The 24,739-nt window shown below is 40.5% G+C and overlaps 1 protein-coding gene across 1 annotated transcript in view; it reads left to right on the plus strand.

The window, feature by feature from the left end:
- The first annotated feature begins 2,568 nt into the window (after positions 1-2,568).
- Positions 2,569-24,739, plus strand: part of qsm (Zona pelucida superfamily protein qsm) — a 267,114-nt gene continuing 244,943 nt past the window's right edge. The window contains exon 1 of the mRNA XM_067148424.2: positions 2,569-2,730. Within this exon, the coding sequence (XP_067004525.2) occupies positions 2,673-2,730 (58 nt within the window). The 5' untranslated portion in view covers positions 2,569-2,672. The remainder of the gene's footprint in view (positions 2,731-24,739) is intronic.

Genomic DNA, 24,739 nt, shown 5'->3' on the forward strand with positions numbered 1-24,739 from the left:
GTACGATCCGGTATCCATGAATATTCTATTGATAAATATTTAGGCTTTCTCTCATTTATTGCTTCGGATTTTCTCTCTAGAGTCCCGGATACCCCGGTCATTTTGTGATTTCTGCTCAAGTAATGAAACGTAACCCCATGGCGCAATAGCCCCAAAATACCATAGCCTACCAAGGCACTGATGCTCAGCCCAAAGGCCTGCAGATTACGAGGTGTCGCGTGGTCAGCACGACAAATCTTCACGGGCGTTATTGACTTTCTAGACCGGAGCTACCATCTTGGTCAGATAGCTTGTCAATTGTAATCACGTAGGCTGAGTTGACCTCGAGCCAGCCCTCAGATCAAGGTAACAATCCCTGACCTGGCCGGGAATCGAACCCCGGGCTTGCGGGCAAGAGGTAGTCACGCTGCCCCCACAGCGCGGGGTCGGCACATAAACTGATAAACGAGGATTATTAATGATAGACACTTCTACAGAAGTCTAGAAGTCAATTTGGAATTCAGACTATTGACAACAGTCATCTCAAAGGCCCGGTTCCATCAAGGAAGGTTAAAGGTAAGGTAAGGGTGTATTCTGCCCAAAGACAGGTACGAACCTCCGCAGAGGTGTGCATGAGCCGGAGCTTACGTATGGTAGGGTGGTCAGCTCCTTTCCGCTCCTCCATTCCCTTACCCCCCACCAAAAGCGCGTGGCAACCCATCCAAACCTTGACCACGCCCAATGTTGCTTAACTTCGGAGATCTCACGGGATCCGGTGTTTCAACACGGCTACGGCCGTTGGCGTAAGGCAAGTTAAACATACTCTAACCCTAAGTTCGTGTTAATATTTTAACTCGTTCTTATGAGTCACGCGTTTCACAGAGCTGTTTCGGTAGAGGGTTAACTAACTCTCGCTGGAAGTTGCTACCGTACCAATCAAGGAGGCTGTGACTGAAAATTAGAAGTTTTGCACACACTTAGTGATTTCTTTCTTTCTTTCTTTCTTTCTTTCTTTCTTTCTTTCTTTCTTTCTTTCTTTCTTTCTTTCTTTTTTCTTTCTTTTCGTGGTATTTTGTTTTCTTCCACAGTTCCATGGTAACTTGAATGAATTACTCATTGGTAACAGGTCTGATTGACGAAATGGAAGAGATTCAGAAGAGAAACAGAGGCTCACACTTTTGTGCTTTAGAAAATACATTACCGAGTTAGTCACCAATTATCAAAACATTATAGAATGTAAGAAGATTGATGCTGCGAAATTGTTAATGGGACAGATTTTGAAAATACTTCCCTCTTATAAGTCTATTTCTGTTATAAACACCATTTAACGTATCTAAAATAAAGCAACTCCGCATGCAACACATGATTTATAACGGATTTTTTGTTTTTAGCCTTGAATTAACCGTTTATCCCAGCTGAAAGGAGGCGTTAACTTAACTCCGACCTTAACCTAGAGTTAAAACTAACACTCCTCGACGAAACAAAATGAATAGTCAAATTGAGAGTTAAAAGTGTATAACACGGGGTTAAGGTTTAACTCACGCTGATGAAACCGGACCATGAATGACTAAATTGCCTGGGCTGAGTGGCTCAGACGGTTTAGGCGTTGGCGTTCTGACCCCAACTTGGCTGGTTCTATCCTGGTCAGTCCGGTGGTATTTGAAGGTGCTCAAATACATCAGCCGCGCATCCGTATACTTATTGGCACGGAAAATAACTCATGCGGGACTAAATTCCGGCACCTCGGCCTTTCCGAAAACCTTAAAAGTAGTTAGTCGTACGTAAAGCCAATAACATTATTATTAAAGGAATAAATTCTGACAACCTAGAGAAATGCATCAATGATAACTTTGCTACCGGTAATCATTTAAATGTGCTCTTATCATTTTAGTGGCCAGGAATCGTAGATGCATTGTACGGAGGGAAGTGTCAGGCATTTGTGCTATCAATTTTAATTCAGTACGAGGAAAACAAAACTAAAGAGAATAAAGCAGATTATGTCCTCCCCCGTTTTCCACCTTTCAACACTACAGTATACTGTACCGTATATTGCAGTATCCCACACTCCTGCAGACTCATCCACTACCATTATTTGAAGCTGTGTTTGTCATCAGGAATACATTCAGCAGATGACCCGAAATCCCGAGATAGAAAACTGCAAGAGATTTCACCCCTGTAAATCCATGAGGAAAATGCTGAAACATTAGGCGAGTTCTGGTAGTTCATATTGTTAGACTAAAGCGCGGGTTGTAGGGATGGTTCCTATCCTTATTTTAAATGTTCTAATCCCCATTATAAGGCCTCTCATTATTGGAAGGCATGTTTCGAACACCCAGTATATTACTGGAGTAGACTGAAGTCGAACTGGGGCTCGTCGCCACAAAGCTCGGTGGAAATGTTACTCTGTTGACATGTCATGAATGCAGTCCATGTCTGAGACGTCTCTTCACCAGCACGAGTCCTTCAGGAGTGTCACATTTGCGGCACACCGTGTGTTGGGGGGGGGGATGAAGAGTGGAGGGGGGTCTCGCCAGGTATGGCTGCCGCAGCCATGGTCAGGCTACTAACCGCCTCCAGTCTGCGAAGAAGCTCGGGCTAGTCAGGAACGTCGCACAGTACATACCTGTGTTGGGTGAAAGTTCCATCGTGATTCACTCCAGTTGAACACATTGAGTGCGGGTGAAGTATCCAGGATGTTGCTGACAAGTTTCTGCTTTCTGTGGATATCAACGGTGTTATGTTCAGCTAAAAGTAAGTAGTATCATATGTTCGATTCGCCAGTACTCCAAGTCGTCCGCATGTGTCAGCTGGCCAGACTTTAACAAGTTTACGCGGTGTATACAGACCCAGACAGTTGTTCTGCCACATGTTCTTCTGAACGGTCGGCCCAAACGTTTAACACTGTAGTAATACTGAACTCTGCGGACAGCCACTAATTGTTTTGATAATGTAGTAATAGTGTACTAAAAACTTCGAACCGGTGCCTTCGGGGGTGGCAGCTAATCACACTAACCACCACAATACGCCGAGTAATCCTACAAAACAAAATAATGTTGTCTTTGTATTATTATAATTAAGGTTTTAAACTGTGATTTACTGTTCTTCTTTAGGAACTGTGATGACTACTCCTTCCCTTTTCCCTTGGGTTTAAGATTTCAACTTTTGGATGACTTTCCTGCCATATTGCATAAAAATTTCCTTTTATATCCTAAGTATTTCCCTAATGTACTAGAACCTTATAATTAAGTCTTTCACAGTCCTGTATTTGTGGAAACAATAAATTATTTTCGTTATTGTATAGTACAGGAACTATTAAAGTGGAATTTGGTTTTCTTACTGTCCGTGAAAATGGTTAGTGAAATGTTATTTGCGACTTTCATTCTTGAAAAAGATTTAAATATAATTCTGAAGGTACAAAAATCCAAGTATTAGACTAAAACATTGCGACGAAAAATAAGAATATATTTATTTACCCCTTATTCTGTTTTAAAGGATTGTTGAATGTCCGCGGGGGAGTTGAAAGTGAAGGCTTCTAGTATTCGTAACTTCGGCACAAAGTAGGATTGAGTACTCATTTTTGGTGTAGAGTGAGTGTACTTCAGGGTCATTTGCATCTCCGCATGTGTAAAACTCGTTTCTATTTTTAACTTCCTGAAGAGGAATCGAATGCAGGGATTCCGGATGAACTGAGAACGCCTTTACCTTTTTGGCTAGCCGACTCTTAAAATTTAAAGTACATGGTAATGGACTCTGGTATGTTGATCCTAATGTTACTCTAATCGAGTAGTCCTTGTTCTTTCTGCATTTCCATGGTGCACTTCACATTTATAGCTGCCCCTCTGCTAAGTACTTTCAATATCCAAAGTATAGCTAATTAATTAATTAACTGCCGGAAAAAAGCATTCTCAAGGACAAAATCATTTTATTCATGTGACAGGTAGCTCATCATTGCAGGAATATACGATTACAATTTCAGACCAAATGAGGCACGCGTCACAGTAATTCTGCTTGATAGAACCGAAGTGATGTCTGCTAGCCCTCCAATCTGACTGCCTAAGAATAATAGTCTTACCTAATTTCTAAATTCAATTTTGTTTTCTAGGCTTTCGCTGTTCCCTTTAGGTGTCGAATTGATTGTTATTTCGCTAGGGCGTACATGTTCATTCCACCCTTACACAATGCGTTTTCAAGAAAAAGAGTGCGTATACGAGGGAGGTTTGCTTTTTTTTTTTTTTTGCGTTGCAGCGACACAGATATGTCTTATGGAGACGATGGGACAGGGAAGGGCTAGGAATGGGAAGGTAGCGGCCGTGGCCTTAATGAAGGTACAGCCCCAGCATTTGCCTGGTGTGAAAATGGGAAACCACGGAAAACCATTTTCAGGGCTGCCGACAGTGGGGTTCGAACCTACTATGTCCCGAATACTGGATACTGGCCGCACTTAAGCGAGGGAGGTTTGCAGACTGCTTTTTCACTTGGGATATGGCAAGGAAACATGAGTAAAACGTATGTATTAAATAAATAATAATTCATAAATTAAAGTCGTGTTTATGAACTTTGTTCGATGTTTTGGCATTTTTGTGTCAAATATTAGCGTTACTGAGTCTCACTTCGCAGGCCTTCACCCACGGGTAGTGGTTTTTTGGTTTGTTGTTTTGCTAGTTGTTTTACGTCGCACCGACACAGGTAGGTCTTACGGCGACGATGGGACAGGAAAGGGCTAGGAGTGGGAAGGAAGCGGCCGTGGCCTTAGTTAAGGTACAGCCCCAGCATTTGCCTGGTGTGAAAATGGGAAACCATGGAAAACTATCTTCAGGGCTGCCGACAGTGGGGTTCGAACCCACTATCTCCTGGATGCCCCAACCGCACTGGAAAAGAACTGTGAATATGGAAAGGATCTGGCCATGACTTTCATACAATTTGTTTTATGTCGCATCGACAGGGATAGGTCTTATGGCGGCGATTAGATAGGGAAGGGCTAGGAGTAGGAAGAGAACGACGGTGGTCTTAAGGTACAGTCCCAGCATTTGCCTTGTGTAAAAATGGGAAACCTTGGTAAACCATCCTCAGGGCTGCTGACATTGGGATTCGAACACACTATCTCCCGAATCCAAGCTGATGGCCACTTGCTCGGTGATGTGTATATCAGTGAATAGATAATCTTATACCCGACACAATGGTACCATTCTGGTAGACGTGGGACAGTCGAGGCAGAAGTTACATACTGTAGGAAGTTTTGTAAATGACCAAAATTTCATTTAATGTATTGGACATAAATTTCTCGGACTGTGTAATTAGACTTCCGTGTAGCGAGGTGACGGTCATTTAAGTTGGTTCTCAAAATAACCTCAATGATATAACGGCCGTGAGGATAAAATAATTTATTCCGATTTCTTTCTTTCTTTCTTTCTTTCTTTCTTTCTTTCTTTCTTTCTTTCTTTATTTATTTATTTATTTATTTATTTATTTTGTTTTTCATTCATTTATTTGCATGGCAATTGCCCAATATGATATAATTCGTCTTCCTTCCTTCCTTCCTTTCTTTCTTTCTTTCTTTCTTTCTTTCTTTCTTTCTTTCTCTCTAGTTGTAATTAATCAATTGTAAATAGCATTTTATTTAACTGACTGTCTAACGAACCTTTCCATTCACACAAAGTTCTCTCCTGTCCCCACCCATATCTTTCTTATACCAGCCAAAGCACTCACTTCATTTTTGAAGAATTTCTGTATTAATCGCTGTTAGTGCTATTATAATCAAATATATCGATATGGATAACGTTTCACCTGCTGCTCCAAATAGTCACACAAATTTAAACGGTATTCAAATCGTGGAAATTTTCAGGCCATACCAGATGCTTTAATCCTCTTCAAACATGCACACACGCGTTAAACCATTGTGAAATGGTGTTAGTCATCTTGGAAGACCGGGGTGTGCACAGTGTGTACAGCATGGTGACGTTGGAAAAATGGCCAGACTTGGTCATCAAGAATGTATAAATAGACATGTTGGTTCATGTTCTGTTACCTGAATGTTATCCGGCTCCATGGCTAAATGGTTAGCGTGCTGGCCTTTGGTCACAGGAGTCCCGGGTTTGATTCCCGGTAGGGTGGGGAATTTTAACCTTAATTGGTGAATTTCGCTGGCACGGGGGCTGGGTGTCCGTGTCGTCTTCATCATCATTTCATCCTCATCTTGACGTGCAAGTCGCCTACGGGAGTCAAATCAAAAGACCTGCATCTGGCGAGCCGAACTTGTCCTCGGACACTCCCGGCACTAAAAGCCATAAGCCATTTCATTTTTATTACCTGAATGATTTGGCCCACGTTGAGAAACGAAGAGCACTCCCAAACCATCACAGAACCTAGTCACGCTTGAACCACAACCTCCACTACACACTGCGAATGAAAAGCTCCATTGGGCTGTTGGTGTACTCTACGCCTTGCATCACCGGACCACACTACACATTTTCTGCTGACTACGGTCCAGTGTCAGTAATGTCCAGCCCATTGAAGAAATGCAAATTTATATGCAGCTGTAAGCAGCAGCCTCTCGTGTGGTACGACAAATATTCTTTGCATGACGTTCTATTCTGATTGCTCGTTCAGAACCTGAGATGGATCTGCATTGCAGGAATACAGCAATTCCCATCGGGTTTTAAATCGATCTCCAATGACAAAGGGGGACATTTGTCTCTGGTTCCTCTCGGTTAATTTTCTTTTGGCGACCACAGTTCTGATACCATGTTTTGCACATACTTGTGGTACACCATTCCTTGTAGATACGCTAAACAGTCCGTATTGATACACCAATTCACTGTGCGTCCAATCACTATAGCGCGTAGTCTGTTCGACCTACCTTGATTATACCAACCAACTGGCAAACTCGGAGTACGTCACTGCCACGGTCCTGTGCCAGTGGTGAAGGGCCACGTGCTACCAATAATGCGACGCCAGCTTTATTGACATAGGGAGATAGTCTGTACATTCTTCAGGGAATGACTACTTTTTTTTGTCCGGGGAGCTTATTTTGCAATGACAAATTTGAACAGAGTGAAAATGAGTCAGTAAACATGTCTGATATTCCTTGTCTTCAGGCAAGGCCATAACTAAGCTTCCTTTCGTCACGACCAGCTGGTTTCATTTGCTCGTTAAGTTTTATGTTGGGAGCTCGTCTACTAACTCTACCAGAAGAGTTCTTTCTACGGTGAAAAATTATGGAGGCAAGCAGAAAAGAAAGTGTCGGCATGTAAAATGTCCTTCAATGTTTACTGAACAAAATGAATTAAAAGTCATGTAATAATATAGTTCGCTCATTAGAGTTCCGTTTTCGTTTTTTTCCTACCATCTGGGAGAGGAAAACTAATCTGATTGGCTAACTTCAGCAGCTGACAGAATGGCAACGGCACGAGATACCGAAATATTTTTTTCAAATTATTTATTAGTATGACCAACCCTATAACGCTCACATGCCCGGTTCACATTGTTTCCAACCACCCTGTATATCCCCTAACACTGGTTCTTTCAGTAAATGATAAATAATAAATGTAGAAAACAAAGTTTCCGATCTTATGCGCAGTAAAAGTCGATCAACTTTAAAATTATTTTCCTGCATCCTACCGTTCTTCAGAAACCTTTATAACAAAGAGACGAGGAATAATACATTCTGATCTCCCATGCCTCATACATTCTATTTTTGCAGAAGGATTACCTGTTCCCGATACCTGAATATGTTTGTCTCAAATCGGAGCCATGAGTGAATATATATATATATATATATGGCACGCATAATCTAAGGGAGTACCTCGCCGAGTAGAAAGCCTCTTTCTGAACGCTGGCGAGCAGGAGCTGGGAAAATAATATATCTTTCATGCTGCCATTATTTATGCTAGTGGTTTAACGTCGCACTAACACAACGGTATATCCACGGGTGTGGGCGTTGCCTGTGGTTAGTAACACAATATGAGCGACACCGTGGGTCTTCGTTACCTATGATTAGTACCCACTATATGCGGAACACCACGGGAATACCGGCGCCCCCGATTAGTACACCTAGGTGAGGAACACTATGGGTTTGCGTTGCTTATGAGATTCGGCATTATGTGAGAAACACCAGAGGTCTGCGTTACCTGTACGACCCCAGCTTTTATCTGGTGTGAAAATTATAAACCACGGAAAACCATCTTCAGGGCTTAAACTGCGGAGGTAGCAAGAAATAAAGAAGTTACGTGGCCATTACCTTGTAGATGTTCTGCTGACCGACGAAAGAGGCCGCCCGCCTCCTGCTTTGATTTGACACACACACTCAGTAAGATCACGAAATACAAAACTTTAAATTATAACTTCTTACAACTCGCACCAGGGTGCATGATCATAATTTTGAATCTAGCCAATCCCTAATTTCTTTATGTAATTGGCCAAGAAACGAGAAAATCCGCAGTTTATAAACCCTCAGGGAAGGTTCGAGATCATTGAAGACTAAACAAGCCACACCCTCTCAGTTTTATTGGATGAATTTCAAAGTTACATTTAGAATCGAACAAGAAGCCTGTGATAGGTTGAAAATTAAATAAAGAAATTAGGGATTGGCTAGATTCAAAACTGGCGGAAAGAAAAGGAAAATATTGCCAACCCAAAAATAAATGAACATCAATCAATTACAAAAACCTAGAAGTACAAAACTTTAAATTATAACTTCTTACAACTCGCACCAGGGTGCATGATCATAGTTTTGAGTGGTGTCCTCTGTGGAAAAATGTCCAAACTTCTTGATGAATGGCAAACAAAACAAGGATAAATGCACTCAGTTTAGATAACTGCACAATAACAAAATTACATCATATTTCTGTGGTGATAGGTGTAGTTTCACTTTCACTGTTTTACCAATACAAGAGTTCATTTAGGCGCTAGTTTTGAATGCGCGGCGTTGAGGTGTACAACAACAACAACAACAACAATAATAATAATAATAATAATAATAATAATAATAATAATAATAATAATATTTCTTGTGATACAAATGTACCATTTTTGTGCTCGTGTGACCAAGTATATGTCGATGGAACTTTTCACTTTCTTTCTTTCTTTCTTTCTTTCTTTCTTTCTTTCTTTCTTTCATCAAATGTTCTTGCGTGGTTACTGAAAGGGACATTACATGACACTCATTTATGCTTTATTGGATGATAAGCGAGCTGAATCATATAAATATGTTTTGATAAAATCGATTGTTGGTCAATCAAAAGGCTTAAGTTTTCAACTGGCGGTCGTCATTTCTGATTTTGAACAATCTACACTTACTGTTACTGCTGTACGTGAAGTTTTCCTCCAGTATACACGAAGCTGTTGTCGTATCCTCTTATGTCAAAATTGGTACCATAAAATACGCGAACATGAACTGTTGTGAAGTATTCTCTGCACAGTGTTCAGATCGGGAATATTTTAGTAACACTCAAGTATTTGTATTAGTAATGATCCACCTTGGTAAATAACGTTCTGAGTATCCTTTTTCCGATCTGAGTACTTCCGTTGTATCCTTTATGTTAGCTACTAACAATGCCCTGCACTTCTCGCGCTGACTCTTTCTTAAGAGGATGTGAGAGTTATTACGTAACCCGTATGTGGAGCGGAGCCCGCGAAAGGAAACGCGGATATCAGACAGGGTTTGTCTCGACACAGCCTTGCAACAGACTGCAACAATTAGCATTTAATATGTGAAAAATGCATTTGATCCGAGATGCCCCAGCTCGCTGGAACGAAGGGGCAACACACATCACAATGAGCACAATAGTCAGTTACGTTATCAGGCAAAATGTATTAAGGGGGCGTGGTAGCCGAGTGGCGTTGTCACTGACTTCTCACCAAGGTGGTCACGGTCAGTGCATTAAGTTAAAAAAATTAAAAGTCATATCTCTGTGGTTTCGATTCCGCCTATGACAAGGATGCAGACGATAAATTCAGATTGAATGTTATGTCATGTTAACTTCTATGGCCACTGTGAATTATGTGATATTTATGGTAACTCTTGATGTAACGATTAGTAATGATCCTCTATATATTTTAGAGATAATCAAAGCCTTAATTCAAAGGTAGAATCATTTTGACTTGAGTCACCAAGAGCAGAAGTTTTAATATCTTGCTATGAATTAAAAACTCTCCTTTTATAATGAGCATCAGAAGCCAGTATGTGGAGACCCAACAATTCTTGACTAAATGTGAATAGTTGGACCTGTCTTAAAATCTGGTGCATTATTTTAAGATATTGCCTTACTCTCTGGAATCTCTCCCCTTCTTGATGTTTCAAAAATCTTAGTTTTCAATATGAAGACCTGGCCATGAGAGGAAGAAATAAGTACTTCACTGTAAAAGTTCTGGATAAATGAAATGGCGTATAATTTTTTGTGCCGGGAGTGTCCGAGGACATGTTCGGCTCGCCAGGTGCAGGTCTTTCGATTTGACACCCGTAGGCGACATGCGCGTCGTGATGAGGATGAAATGATGTTGAAGACAACACATACACCCAGTCCCCGTGCCAGCGAAATTAACCAATGATGGTTAAAATTCCCGACCCTGCCGGGAATTGAACCCGGGACCCCTGTGGCCAAAGGCCAGCACGCTAACCATTTAGCCATGGAGCCGGACAGTTTTGGATAATCTTCGAACAATAAGATTTGGTGAGCAACACTTTCGAAGTATGATCAATGACTTCCTCACCTCAGTAGTTTCTATCGCAAGATAATTGGAGCTCGACCATCACATTTGTCGTGAAAGCCAAAAGTTGCCAATGCTGAAATTTTAAATTTGTTGTCTACTGGAGTAAAATGGTAGGACTATATACAAAGTTATTTATTTTTTACAATACTGTAGTTATTTTCTGCTTTGTAGAGTTGTATGCATTCTTCAACGATTATCGTCCTCAGGGAGCAGGGAACGTAGAAAAGTTTCCCCAGAAAGAGTTCTTTAGCGTTTTAGTAACTCTGATACTGATCACTCAAATTTCAACCGACTTCGCCGGGATAAGGATGCATTGACAGCCGTAAGCATCATAACCAAGACGAATCTCTTATAAAAGGCTATAAACACTGAAGTATTTCAATTATCATTCCCACAGATGCCAGATAATAAGAAATGGACTCGTCAAGTCCATATTTCGGGTGTGTCTGGCGAAAAATCGATGTGACTCTTCATGTAACGTAGATATATTGTGTGTGCGGAAATGAATTGTATATATTGTTTTAAAGTAGAAGTATAAATGCACGAGACTTGGCCACGGTAGATAGCAGACTGATAGCTCTTGACGTCATCATAAGATGGCCGCACTTTAAGGTCTGCTTTTCGTGGTCGAAAGTCTTTTGTCGCTCGGTCTAGCTTGGCGTATAGGTATTGTACGGAGACTAATTCAGTATAATTTGATTCGTCTTAATGTTTCCTACCAAAAAAAAAAAACACCAGAAAAAGTATGATGTGACCATAAATTTTAAAAAATATTGAAGGTTTAGTGACTGAAAATTGGTGAATTTTGGCATGCTTTACCAAAAATAGCTGAATATTTGACTAATAAGCCGGTAAAAGTATATAGAAAACGTTTTCAGGTGGAGACTTTACTCAATAAGGGATCAATTAAGACTACTTGTTGCGCCTGCATGTGACGATGTTATCGGAGATATACTGACCCGCAGTACATACTGTATATCATGAAAGAGAAGTCTTTGGCGAAACCTTCACAATATCGAACCTTAGTCGGTATAAATTTACCGATCAGAGATTTGATATCAATTATTTCACATAGCGGTTTCTGCAGGTGTAACGACGATATGTAGAACGAATGAGTGCTATGGGTGCGTCGCAAACTTGAGGCTGCAGCGCTGAACTCTTATAAAACGAAACGACAAAACTAAGGATACTGTGAATCATACATTTCTTACTTCTCACAGCATTCAATAACATTTTGAATAAATAAAACGATGTTTAAACTTGTTGATTATTTCTAATTACAGTACACTCACGTAAATACTTTCGGCAGCTGTACCTAGTTCAGTCTACCATGTCTTTCTTCCCTTCTGGTGTCCTCTGTCCATCATGGTTTCCAGTTCTTACATCTGTCATTTTTTTTATTTCTGCGCCACTTCCCCGTGGCACCCATGATTCATTTCGACTTCGCGTGGAGTTTAGGACTGGATGCCCTTCTTATGGCCACGCTCTGATCCTAATCAAAATCCCATTCGAAGTCGCTGGGATTCGAACCCAGGGCAATACGTCACAGCCTTCAGCTCTCACAGTAGATTCGGTCATTGAAGAGTTATGTTATCCATTACATGATACAATTCTCTACCAGAACTATATTCATTTAGTAGTGATTGGTGGAGAATTGTTATGGATTGGTCATCCAACTCAGTGGAGAAATTCTTCTCAGGAATAGATTCTCAAAGAAATATATCAATCCATAGACCTCGACTGAAGACCAATTACTAGTAATGATGCAACCTAATGAAGGGATAAGGTACCTCAAATACTTAAACCGAAAGACACATGCATCGCTGTGTCCCTTACTGATCGATGTATTGTATCTCAAAGCACGGATGGTATTGTCTGGCGAGTGTCAGCCGCAGTTTCACCTGTTCAGTTTGCGGTGTGGCTGGGCCAGTTAAAGTTTCAAATTGAGGTCGAGGCTATTAGTTCTTGACTCACACATAGGAGGGTAGAGGGGAAAGAACACCGGCGGATTTGGAAATGCTACACTGTCAACATCCGTTACAGACTGCAGGTTATTTGTAAAAGCTTCTGCATTTCATGGAATTGGTTAAAGGTGCTGTCTTACATTCTGAAATAATTTATGTTGTTTAATTGTAGTCCGGAATATTTCACATTCTTCATAGTACACGTTGGACGACAAAAGTAAATTGACGGAGTATACCTGAGAGTGGAGCGAAATAGTTTCCTATCAGATAACCCTTCCCATATTGTGTCAATATTATTTCAATGGATGAAATGAAATGGCGTATGGATTTTAGTGCCGGGAGTGTCCGAGGACAAGTTCGGCTCGCCAAATGCAGGTCTTTTGATTTGACGGCCGTAGGCGACCCGCGCGCCGTGATGAAGATGAAATGATTATGAAGACGTCACATACACCCAGCCCCCGTGCCAGCGAAATTAACCAATTATGGTTAAAATTCCCGACCCTGCCTGGAATCGAACCCGGGACCCCTGTGACCAAAGGCCAGCATGCTAACCATTTATCCATGGAGCCTGACTTTCAATGAATAGGAAAGTAAGTCTCTCTTTGGGCAATTGGTAGCTTGTTATTTATTGTTATGCCTGTAACAGCCCAGAAATAAAGCTGATTTATTAAAAACTGAAATAATCCGATTCCCAAATTTACCAGACATATTTCATGATGATTATAATTAACTTATTTATTAATTAATTATTATCATTATGTAAATTGCACCAAGGTTGTGCCATGAAGACTCTCAAGTTGGCATTATGTTATATTCTGGATTATATCCAACATATACTGAGAGGTTACTTCTTCACTGTGAAGTCTCAAAGGAGCAAAAATGTCCTCGTGTTCTTTAATTCTTCGAGGCTTTGCAGCTCCACATGACAGCCTCATTTTCTATCGTAAATTTCTGACAGGATCAGGAATCAAATCCGTGTATCCGGAGACGGGTAACCGTTACACTACGGAGGTACACAAGGGAGCACACATCCACGGTGGGTTCTACCCACCTCAGTGCGATGGTGTTTGAAGTTGCTCATGCCGGTAGGTTTACTGGCACGTACAAGAACAGCGGGACAAAATTCCAGCGTCTTCCAAAATCTTAAGATACTAGTAAATAATAATAATAACAACTAGGAGTTTCCCGCTGGCTCCGCCCGCAATGTGCAAAGTATGGTGTTGTTCGTTACCCTCCTCACGGATGTATTTGCAAAGTTCCGACTTAATGAAATAAAGCACATGATCTACTGCGTAATAGAATGTAATATTATGTCAACAAAACACTTGAAAATACATCACACAAAGAAATTGAATTAAACGTTCCTTGGAACAACACTACGCGCTGAATTGTTGAAAAGTCCTTGAAAAATCTTCGTCATGGAGACAAATGTACTCATAACTATTCTCATAATCTACCAATGTAAGTAGTTATTAGCTCAAAAGAAAGCGTTTGATCCACTGAGTGTTTTTAGACCAAAACGAACTGCGTACCTCAATTATAACGAAAGATTTAATTGCTTCAATGATTAAAAAATTGTTGAAGAAATTGGACGTCAAATTGAATGTGCACTCATAACTTTCCTCAGAATCAACCAATTTGAATAGCTAAGAGCTGAAATGAAAGATCTTGATCCACTGAGTGTTCTTAGGTCAAAATGAACTCCGTACCTCAATTAGAGCCAAATATATTATAGCTTCAAAAAGAAAAAAAATTGAAAAAATCAAATAGTTTGAGGAAGGCGAAAGTGATTTATAGTGCCTGATGACAAATCTGTGCATGAATACCTTTCAGTTTAAAAAATGAAGGAAATCGACCGGATAGAATGGCCGGACTGACTGACTTTAGTTTTCATCAATTTTTTAATATATAGATAATAATAATAATAATAATAATAATAATAATAATAATAATAATAATAATAATAATAATAATAATAATAATAATAATAATAATAATGGCAGCTTTGAAATCGGTGATGCTTATTCAGCAACAGACATCAAGATGAAAAATATAACACGGTCTAACTCAAGAAACATTTCCTTGCTGTGAAAGGAGGAAGTGTTTCATGTTGTTTTACGCAATCAACCGAATTCTAACTTAACTATGGACTTTGGTAAGAGTATTAGTTCTTCCTTTTATGATCATTTCCTGACTTGCTTCGCAAAAAACCAGTGTCTAATCAAGGGAGCGTTTACGCAACAGGTCACTAGGCGGTAGGGGAATTTTATAAGCTGTGATTGCTATTTAATATCTCTCACTTTCTTGTCACATTGTTCCATACATTATTTTCTTGTTGTGTGTGAAGAATCGTCCACAGTATCTCCGGCATTGATCCTGCTGAGTTCACAGACATCTACATGTTAAGAGTGCAAAGAGAAATCTAATATTAATGTGCAATTTCATCACCATGCCCTAGTTTCGTTACATCAGTACTTCTCTGTGTGCGTGGATAAGTCCACTGGGCTTCGACCTCCTCTGTGGATTTTAAGGTGAATGTTGACTTTTTTGTCACCAAGCGGTCATTTCAAATCATTTTCTTTTTTAAATCATATTTCTTAAAATATAAATAAAAATCGGTCATCGCGTTATGATTCATTTGATTAAAAGTGTCATATACAACGAGTTAATAATAGAGTAACGGATTACAGCCTTTTATTTCCGATCTCTATTCGCATATTTGCCGGCCCCGCGGTGTAGGGGTAGCGTGCCTGCCTCTTACCCGGAGGCCCCGGGTTAGATTCCCTATCAGGTCAGGTATTTTTACCTGGACCTGAGGGCTGGTTCGAGGTCCACTTAACCTACGTGATCAGAATTGAGCAGCTACCTGACAGTGAGATAGCGGCCCCGGTATAAAAAGCCAAGAATAAGGGCTGAGAGGATTCGTCATGATGACCACTCGTCACCTAGTGATATGCAGGCCTTCGGGCTGAGCAGCGGTCGCCTGGTAGGCCAAGGCCCTTCCAGGGTTGTAGTGCCATGGGGTTTGGTTTGGTTTTTGTTCGCATATTTGCCGAAGGACCTTCACTAGAATCGACCGTTTGGAGTCAATCTTGAGGCAAGTGTTATAAGCCAGGTCACGTGATGTGTCACTTAGTACTTCTACAATTAATTATTACAGTTAGTTCCATTGGGACCTGTTATTTTTCATTTCCCGATTTGAACTAGTGGCTCGTTGATGGGGAGATAATTCCTCTCACATAGACTTGAGTGTGTCAAGACAGCCAAGCAACGATTGAGGAAGAAGTAGTCGTGCTGTCCATGAAACACTTAAATATCTGCGGGATTTCACACTGGACAGAAGTCATCTTGGCAGGTCACGGCTCTTGAGCTGCATGTAACACAGGTTTCCTTGTTTTTTATGATTTAAAACACCGACATGAAAACCTAAAATACTTCAGGATGATGAGGAAGTATCGTTCTACATGTACAGTTCTAAATGATTGCTACTGAGCGTTACTAGAAGCATTACAGTTTTCTACTATTCAGTGTTTTCTAAGTCTACGTGCTTGGTTTGGATTTATTAGACGAACCTGTCACACCGTGGCCGTCCATGCAATACAACCCACATACTTCCTGCTGATTTGTTCGGACAAATATCGCGACGAGTAGTGCGTACTTGTACTGTATGTTCCCACCGTGCCAACTTCATATTATAAGAAATGAATGAAATATAGGAATATAGACATATTATTATATAATTCCTTCGGATTTTAAGTGTAATAATAAGTATTATTTGAAGATCACATATTCCAATTTCAAGAAGATGTATAGTTACATTCTTTACGTATACGTTCTTGCTTTAGTCTTCAGTCCACAGACTGGTTTGATGCAGCTCTTCATGCTACCCTGTACTAAACTTTTCATTTCTACGTAATTACCACAGCCTGCATCTGCTCTGATCTGTTTTTCATATTCATACCTTGGTCTGCCCCTGCCATTTTTACCACCTACGCTTCCCTCAAAAACTGAACAAGTCCTGGGCGTATTAATATGCGTTTTATCATTCTGTCTCTTAATTTGTGATTCGATCTACCCATCTCACCTTAAGAATTCTTCTGTAACACCACATTTCAAAACCTTCCATTCTCTTTTTTTCTCAACAAGTAATCGTCGATGTTCCGCTTCCATACATTGCAACGCTCCAGAGGAACGTCTTCAAAAACGTCCTAATTCCTACATCAGTGTTCGAAGTGAGCAACTTTCTTTTCTTAAGAGAGGTCTTTCTTGCTTGTGCTAGTCTGATTTTTATGTCATCATCAATTATTCTATTACCCAAGAAAAATATTCATCTACTTCCTAGCAGCCTATGACCTAGATATTAGGCCCCTTTAAACAACACCCATCCGTCCGTTCGTCCGTCCTCTTTAAGACTTTATTTCATAATATATCTCCTGCGTCACCTGACTTCATTCGACTGCACATCATTGCTTTTGTCTTGGATTTATTTATTTTTATCTTGTACTTCTTCTAAAAGACTGTGTAGACTATGTCCCCACCATTCAGCAATTTCACCAGATCTTCTGCAGACTCAGATATAACAATATCATCGGCAAATTTCAGAGTTTTGAATTCCTCTCCTTGGATAGTGATTCCGTTCCCAAATTTCTCTTTGATTTCATTTATTGCCTGTTACTTGTAACATTGAATAGGAGAGGAGACAAACTGCAAACCTTGCCTCACTCATTTATTCATTGCTGTTTTTATAGCCTTCGATTCTTATCACTACAGATTGACTTTTGTACAGGTGATACATAATACTTCTTTCTCGGTATCTGATGCCGATCACCTTCAGAATCTCATAGCTTGGTCGAGTCAATATTATCGAATACCATTTCTAAATCTACGAATGCCGTGTAAGTGGCTTGTCTTTCTTAATTCGATCCTCCAAGATCAGACGTAAAGTCAGGATCGCTTCACGCGTTCCTGTATTTTTTCTGAAGCCAAACTGATCTTTTTCCAACTCATTTGCAACTTTTATTTCCATTCGCCTGTAAATAATACATGTTAATATTTTGCAAGGGTGAGATATTAAACCAATGGTGTGGTAGATTACACACTTGTCAGCACCCGATTTCTTGGGAATATGTATAACAATATTCTGTCTGAAATTGGATGGCTTTTCTCATGTATCATACATCTTCCACACTAAATGAAGCAACTTCCTCATGCTGGTTTTTTCTAAGGCGGTCAGTAATTCTGAGGGTATGTCATCAATTCCAGGTGCGTTGTTCCTCTTTGTCTCTCAAAGCTCTGTCGAAGTTTGACCTTAAAATTGAGTCTACCATTTCAACAGCATCAGCAGTTTCTTATTGTTACAGAACCTTATCTACTTCTTTCCCTTGATAGAGTTGTGTGTTATGTTCATGCCATCTTTCTGCCTTGTCTCCTTTCCCAAGAAGTGGTTTCCCATCTGAGCTCTTAATATTCATACACCTAGTTTTCCTTTCTCCATAGTTTTCCTTGATTTTACTGTATGCAGCATCTACTTTCCCTACAATCATACAACCTTCAACATCCTTGCACTTCCCTTTCATCCATTCTTGCTTACCTGACCTACACTTTCAATCTACTTCCTTCTTTAATAGCCTGTATTCTTTTCTGCCCTTCTCAATTTTTGCATTCTTGTATTAATCAGTTAGTTCGTATATCTCTCGAGTTATCCACTGACTCTTATTTGATCTCACCTTTCTTACTAACTTTTCTTCAGCAGCCCAACTGAACTCATTCTTCACGTCTGTCCACCCTTCATCTATTGTGTTTCCTTCTGCCTTTTCCTTTAGTCCTTGTGCAATATGTTGCTTGAAACAATCCCTCACAATCTTTTCCTTTAAATTATATGGATACATTTCATGACCAACAAGTTGTGATCAGAGTCCACATCTGCTCCTGGAAAGTCCTTCAATCCAACACGTGGTTTCTGAATCTGTGCCTAATCATAATGAAGTCTATTTGATATCTATCAGTGTCTCCAGGTCTTGTCCACGTGTACAGCCGTCATTTGTGATGTTTGAGCCAAGTATTAGCGAGGTCAAAATTACGATCAGTGCAGAAATCAGCTAGCCGACTTCCTTCGTTTCATTCCTTCGTCCTAGTCCAAATTCGCCTGCGGCATTACCTTATCTTACTTGGCCTATCACTGCATTCCAGTCTCTCATCACAATTAGATTCTCTTCTCCTTTCACATATTGTATTTATTCTTCTCTCTCTTCATATTTTCTTTCGATTTCTTCAGCATATGTTGAACTTGTAGGAATATAGGCCTGCACTATTGTGGTGGGCATTGGCTTGGTGTCTTATCTTAACAAAAATTAGTTCACTATGCTGGTCTTTGTAGCTTACCCACTGCCCTATTTCCTTATTCATTATTAACCCCCCTTTTCTATGTTTGATTTTGTGCTGATAATTCTGTAGTTTCCTGACCAAACATCGTGCTCTTCCTTCCAGTGTACTTCTCTTATACCAACTAAATCTAACTTTAGTCTATCCATCTCCCTCTTCAGATTCTCTAATCCACCACAACGATTCGAACTTCTAACATTACACGCTCCGACTCGCAGAATATCATTATTCATCTTCCTGATTACTTCCTCCTGTGTAGTCCCCACGCGGAGATTGCCTCCGGAATATTTTTACCCTTGAGGAAGCCATTCATTTATGCAGAGAGAGCCGCATGTCCTCGGGACGGCTGTAGATTCCCATTGCTTTCAGCCGTGCAGCAGTATCAACACAGCCAAGGCATGTTAAATATTATTACAATGTCATGTCTGCCAATCATCCAGACTGCCAACCTTGCAGTTTCCGAAAGGCTGCTATCCCCCTTTCGATGAAACATTCGTTAGTCTGGTCTCTCGACAGATATCCTCCGATACGGTTCGGCTATCTGCTTCATTGGGACGTGCAAGCCACCCCACCGCGGCAAGTTCACATGGTTTACAGGGGAGGCTTATATACGTACTGTATATTCCTGAAAAATAAAAGGTAGGGAAATAAAAGGGAGCAAGAGGAAAGTCGAAGGTGACAGTAATCCTCAATCTCATCATATACAAGAAATACAAATGGAATAGTATGTATATTCAATCTAGTACGTCTCAGAGCAAACAGTGCTCTGCTCAGAGCAGATCGGAACAGAATGGGACTGTATTTGTATACAGTCGTAACAATGTCCTCACATTTGTCCAGTATTTGGAGTGTTCTTGCTTGATCTACACAAGTTTCGGAAATGCAGCCGTTTCTTTCATTATCAAGGCTTATCTTCCAACGATGCATTTTTCCTTATAAAAACAATGTTTTATTGAATTTTAATCGACGGGCTGAGTGGCTCACACGGTTGAGGCGCTGGTGTTCTGTCCCCAGCTTGGCAGGTTCGATCCTGGCTCAGTCCGGTGGTATTTGAAGGTGCTCAAATACGTCAGCCTCGTGTCAGTAGATTTACTGGCACGTAAAAGAACTCCTACGGGACTAAATTTCGGCACCTCGTCGTCTCCATAAAGTAGTTAGTGGGACGTAAAGCCAATAACGTTATCATTCAATAGAGAGTTCAAAGTAAGTTTCCTCAACAGTAATGAACAACGTTCTCGCACCCAGAAATCTCGCAGTGGAACTACGCTGTCGTGGAAAATATTTACACGCATACTAGGTGGTTCATCAGTCCCTTGCTATTTAGTTTTATGCATCCCGCCGCGTTTACTACAATTTTGAAATATATGGGGGGGGGGGGGTTTCCCTCTCCCTAAACTATGGTAATATAACGAGATGTGTGGCGTGCGGTGTAAAAACCAGCAGGAATCGTGAGCGCCACCATTAATTCATTGTGAGTACCCCGAATGAACGCGTAAAACGAGTACAGTTACGAAGAATATGTACCTTACAATAGGAGGTGCAAACACAGAACAGGGACAGGTATTTTATAGGCTGGAAACTGCACGCTGCGTGTCAAGCCTTGAAAACACTTCGTTGTCACTTTCCTGGCAGACACAAGTTGTAATATTTCACACTCAGACGTTGTTGGTATGTAAACTACACAAGTCCTGTCAAAACACCAGATCACTTATAAAATTGGTTTCTGTGATATTAAACGCAGGATTTTCTACTGTGCACATTTTCTAATGTTCCAAGTGGATATTAGGAATTTAAATCTTGTCCCACCGCTAAGTTCGATATATAAGCAAGGAGTCTCCTGAAGCTGATTTAACTTGTTAGTCTTATCGCCACTGGCACACCTAATGATGGCTAATTGACAATAAGAACATCCTGAAAGGTCGGCATGAAATATAAATTGAATAAAGAGTTACACGATCAATACTAACACCGTAAACTGGCGTGGAGATTTCAATGCTTGGGTACCACACGAACACGTCATGCCAAACCGTTGCGTGCAGTAAGTTTCCTGCTTCTCACCACGTGGCTAATTCCCAGAATTAAATCTCAAGAATTTAAGAGGTTCCTCGATGGTCCTATCTGGATATTATCATGTGATTATTAACACAATCTAGCACTACTGACGCACCGTGTTGCGGTAGAAGTTAATAACTCGTAACGCGGAAGTAGTACCATCCAGACGGTGCAAATTCTTGTTTAAATCTTGTTTATTTTTTTCTATATTCGTAACTACAGTCCCTGTCACACCATGATGGTAAATGTATTTAACAACGTCTTCGTGAAACAAGCTTCAATATTAAAACGAAACAATCTACTTTGTTTTATAGAACTTTCTCTCAGGATTCTACATTTATTTACTAATCTGATGCGGTGACCTAAGTGTTACCATGGTCGCGGATAGGGAGATTCTTCTCAATTTGTGCCTTGTTTGCAGCGTCCTAACTATTACAATAAACAAGTAAATAATTCGTATCAAACGATTCGTCCTTCTTATTTTACACAAGATTTTGTATATGAATATTCCTTTGATTTACGTTAAAGCGTTCGAGGCTATCTCTCCAACTCATATCCCCAACTCCCTGGATGTGCGCGTTACCCGATGCTCTAGAATGATTGACAGTCATATTCAGCTCGTTGATGCCGATGATGACTTTAAGAGAAACCAAACGAAAATTTTGCAGTTTTTCGTGACTGTTTCCATCGGAATCATAGTCACACGGGTTCACATTTTACGAACCATAAAGGCTTTATTTTTCTTTTCCTCTTCCCCCAGTTTTACACCCATTTGCCCTTCCTGACTCCAACCTTACGTGGAGAGGTGTATTTGCCATTGCGTGTTTTGGGATTGGGGGGGGGGGATAGTGTGAAGTGTTGCGTGTATATGAATAGAGTGTAAAGACGACCACAAACATCCAGTCCTCGAGCCAGCGGTACTGTAGGTAGTTAAGAAACCAAGTATGGCTGTGAACATAACCCAGGTCCCTCTGAACCAAAGACCGATCAGATAACAAGAAGGACAGGGACATTATCTTTATGTTCAAATAATTCCTTTGAAACAGTGCATACTTATCCTGATACATAGTGCAAAATGGTATATAGGTTCGAAATATTATTTCTTATTATAAGCAATGAAAATAATGGATTCTTTCTCACGTCCGACGCAATTCACATAAACATACTGTCACAATCGAAATACCTCGTGGTTTGGTCGGGTTAAAGTTCGTAAAAAAATTATCTAGCCAAGCTGAGTGTCTCAGATAGCAGAGCTCTAATTTCTGAGCCTAGAAGGCTGGTCCGAATTCAGCGAAACCAGATGATATATGTTTATTCAAAGAGGCTAACCTCATTTCAGTTGATTTACTGTAACATAAATCAATTTCCTAGGGACAGAATCTAGCACCTGAACGACTCCAATAACCATAAAAAGTAATTGGTGGGACGTAAAATCAATAACTCCGGTTCCACGGTACAAGGGATAGCAGGCCTGCCTCTGATCCAGAGGCTGCGGGTTCGATTCCTGGCCAGATCGGAGATTTTTATTTGGTTCTGTGGGATGGTTAGAGGTCAACTCATCCTACGTGACAACAATTAATTTAGAAGCTATCTGACGGTGAAATAGTAGCCCCGGTCTATAAAATCAAGAAACTGAGAGGACTCATCGTGCTGACTACGTATCACCTCGTGATCCACAGGCCTCGGAACTCAGCAGCAGTCGCTTCGTAAGCCAACGCCCATCAGAACTAAAGTGCTATCGTGTTTGTTTAAAACTGATTGTAGTTGTGGCAGTAGTAGTTCCGTACAGTATTGTGAAAGGGTTCAGTCTATTCTATGCGAAACATCCTTGCAATATGCCCACCGTCCCCTACTGGGCACTTCACATGCTGGCAGTTATTTCCTAGACATTCGTTGCATCCCTACGGTACATTCGGTCTGGCACGTGTTATATCGTGGTTCTTCATTCCAAATAACACGTTTTCAAACGTTCACTTTCCATTATTGTCAGTCTTTACATCAAATTGGTCGGGGCTTGGTGTCACTTGAGAAAAGTTTGCTTTATTGGCATCGAGCAGTCAAGAAGTCGGTTAGTCGTCGTCTATCTGTTCCCAAGATAGCGGGGTCGATCCTGTCCGAGAATGGCGGCATTTGAAGGTACACTGCGACGACTTCGAGTTATTGGATTCTGACAGGTCAAAAGAACTCCTGTGCGACAACATTCCGTCACCTCGGCGACTTACAAAATTGTAAAAGACTGGTTAATTATTATCAACGATGATTCCACTGTGTGAAAGGCGAGTAAATAAATGTTAAGTATATCTTTCGCTTTCCTAAGATTCATTCTCAAACTCTCTCAATCCTAATTGAAGGCAATTAGACGGAGACTAGACGGTTTCGAACACCATATCTTACTGATTAACTGTGTCGGCATTAACTCAAAATGTTATTTAATCTTTACCTGGACATTAAATGTGATGTAGGCCTACTGTGGTTTACTAAAATGATTGACAGTTAATAGATAATTAAATTTAATTCGTATGTATTTTTATTTTACTTCTACACCCGATAGCAAATGCTCGCATTAAGGGGCAGTGCAATTCATTAACATGGCAATACATTACACACTCATCATAGTTATTGTCAAATTGTCGCTAATTTATATAAATCGAACATAGTCTTGGGCTAAAACATAAAGTACAGTATAATCAACCGAGCTCGATAGCTGCAGTCGCTTAAGTATGGCCAGTATCCAGTACTCGGGAGATAGTGGGTTCGAACTCCACTGTCGGCAGCCCTGAAGATGGTTTTCCGTGGTTTCCCATTTTAACACCAGGCAAGTGCGGCTGTATCTTAAATATGGCCACGGCCGCTTCCTTCCCACTTCTAGCCCTTTCCTGTCCTAACGTCGCCATAGGACCTATCTATGTCGTGCGACGTAAAGCAACTTGTAAAAAATGTATAATCAGTACAGAGTTTTAGTTATATAGTAATTGTTTCAGATCAGTGATATGATAAAATTTTCAACTCCAAGTAGGCCGCATTTTTTCTTTTCTTTTTTTTTTTTTTTACATTTGAATGCCATACGTGTCATGATCGCAAACAGCATTAGTGAATTGTTGACTGCAGAGTGATTATTTAATATTTCAAAAATATGCCACAAGCAGATGATTTGGAACTTTGGGAACTTTTGATTCAATGAATTCTAGTGGAGAATTTATTTATTTTGTCCCAATGTTTCCAATTGTAATCCTTAGTATGCCTAATTACCTCACATGTGTTTAGAAGCAATTACTACTCTGAGGTCTCGTAGATGTTCGCTTCGTGCTGCGATGGCTCCTACACTCGACCTCGGTTTCAGCCGTCCTTGCCAGCCCTCACCTTCCTTACAGGCCGTCCGTGATGCTTGTTTCTTCCTGCCTCGCTTATTAATATCACTTTTCTCTACACTTGGCTGGCAGAACGAAGGCCACCTCGGTCTTGGTCGTCGCTTCTTCAGGACATGATTGTTGGTTCTCTAAAAGAACATATACTGTGTACGTTGTAATGTACACTAATATGTTGGATAAGGCAAATAAAAATTCGTGGTTAGATACACGTACTTGGAATCTTCAGTATCACTTCACTTTCAAAGTAATAAACTTCATGGTTAGGTTCCGTATTGAGTTAAGACTATA

Source organism: Anabrus simplex, chromosome 5 (genome assembly GCF_040414725.1).
Source record: "Anabrus simplex isolate iqAnaSimp1 chromosome 5, ASM4041472v1, whole genome shotgun sequence".
Taxonomy (NCBI): Eukaryota; Metazoa; Arthropoda; class Insecta; order Orthoptera; family Tettigoniidae; genus Anabrus; species Anabrus simplex.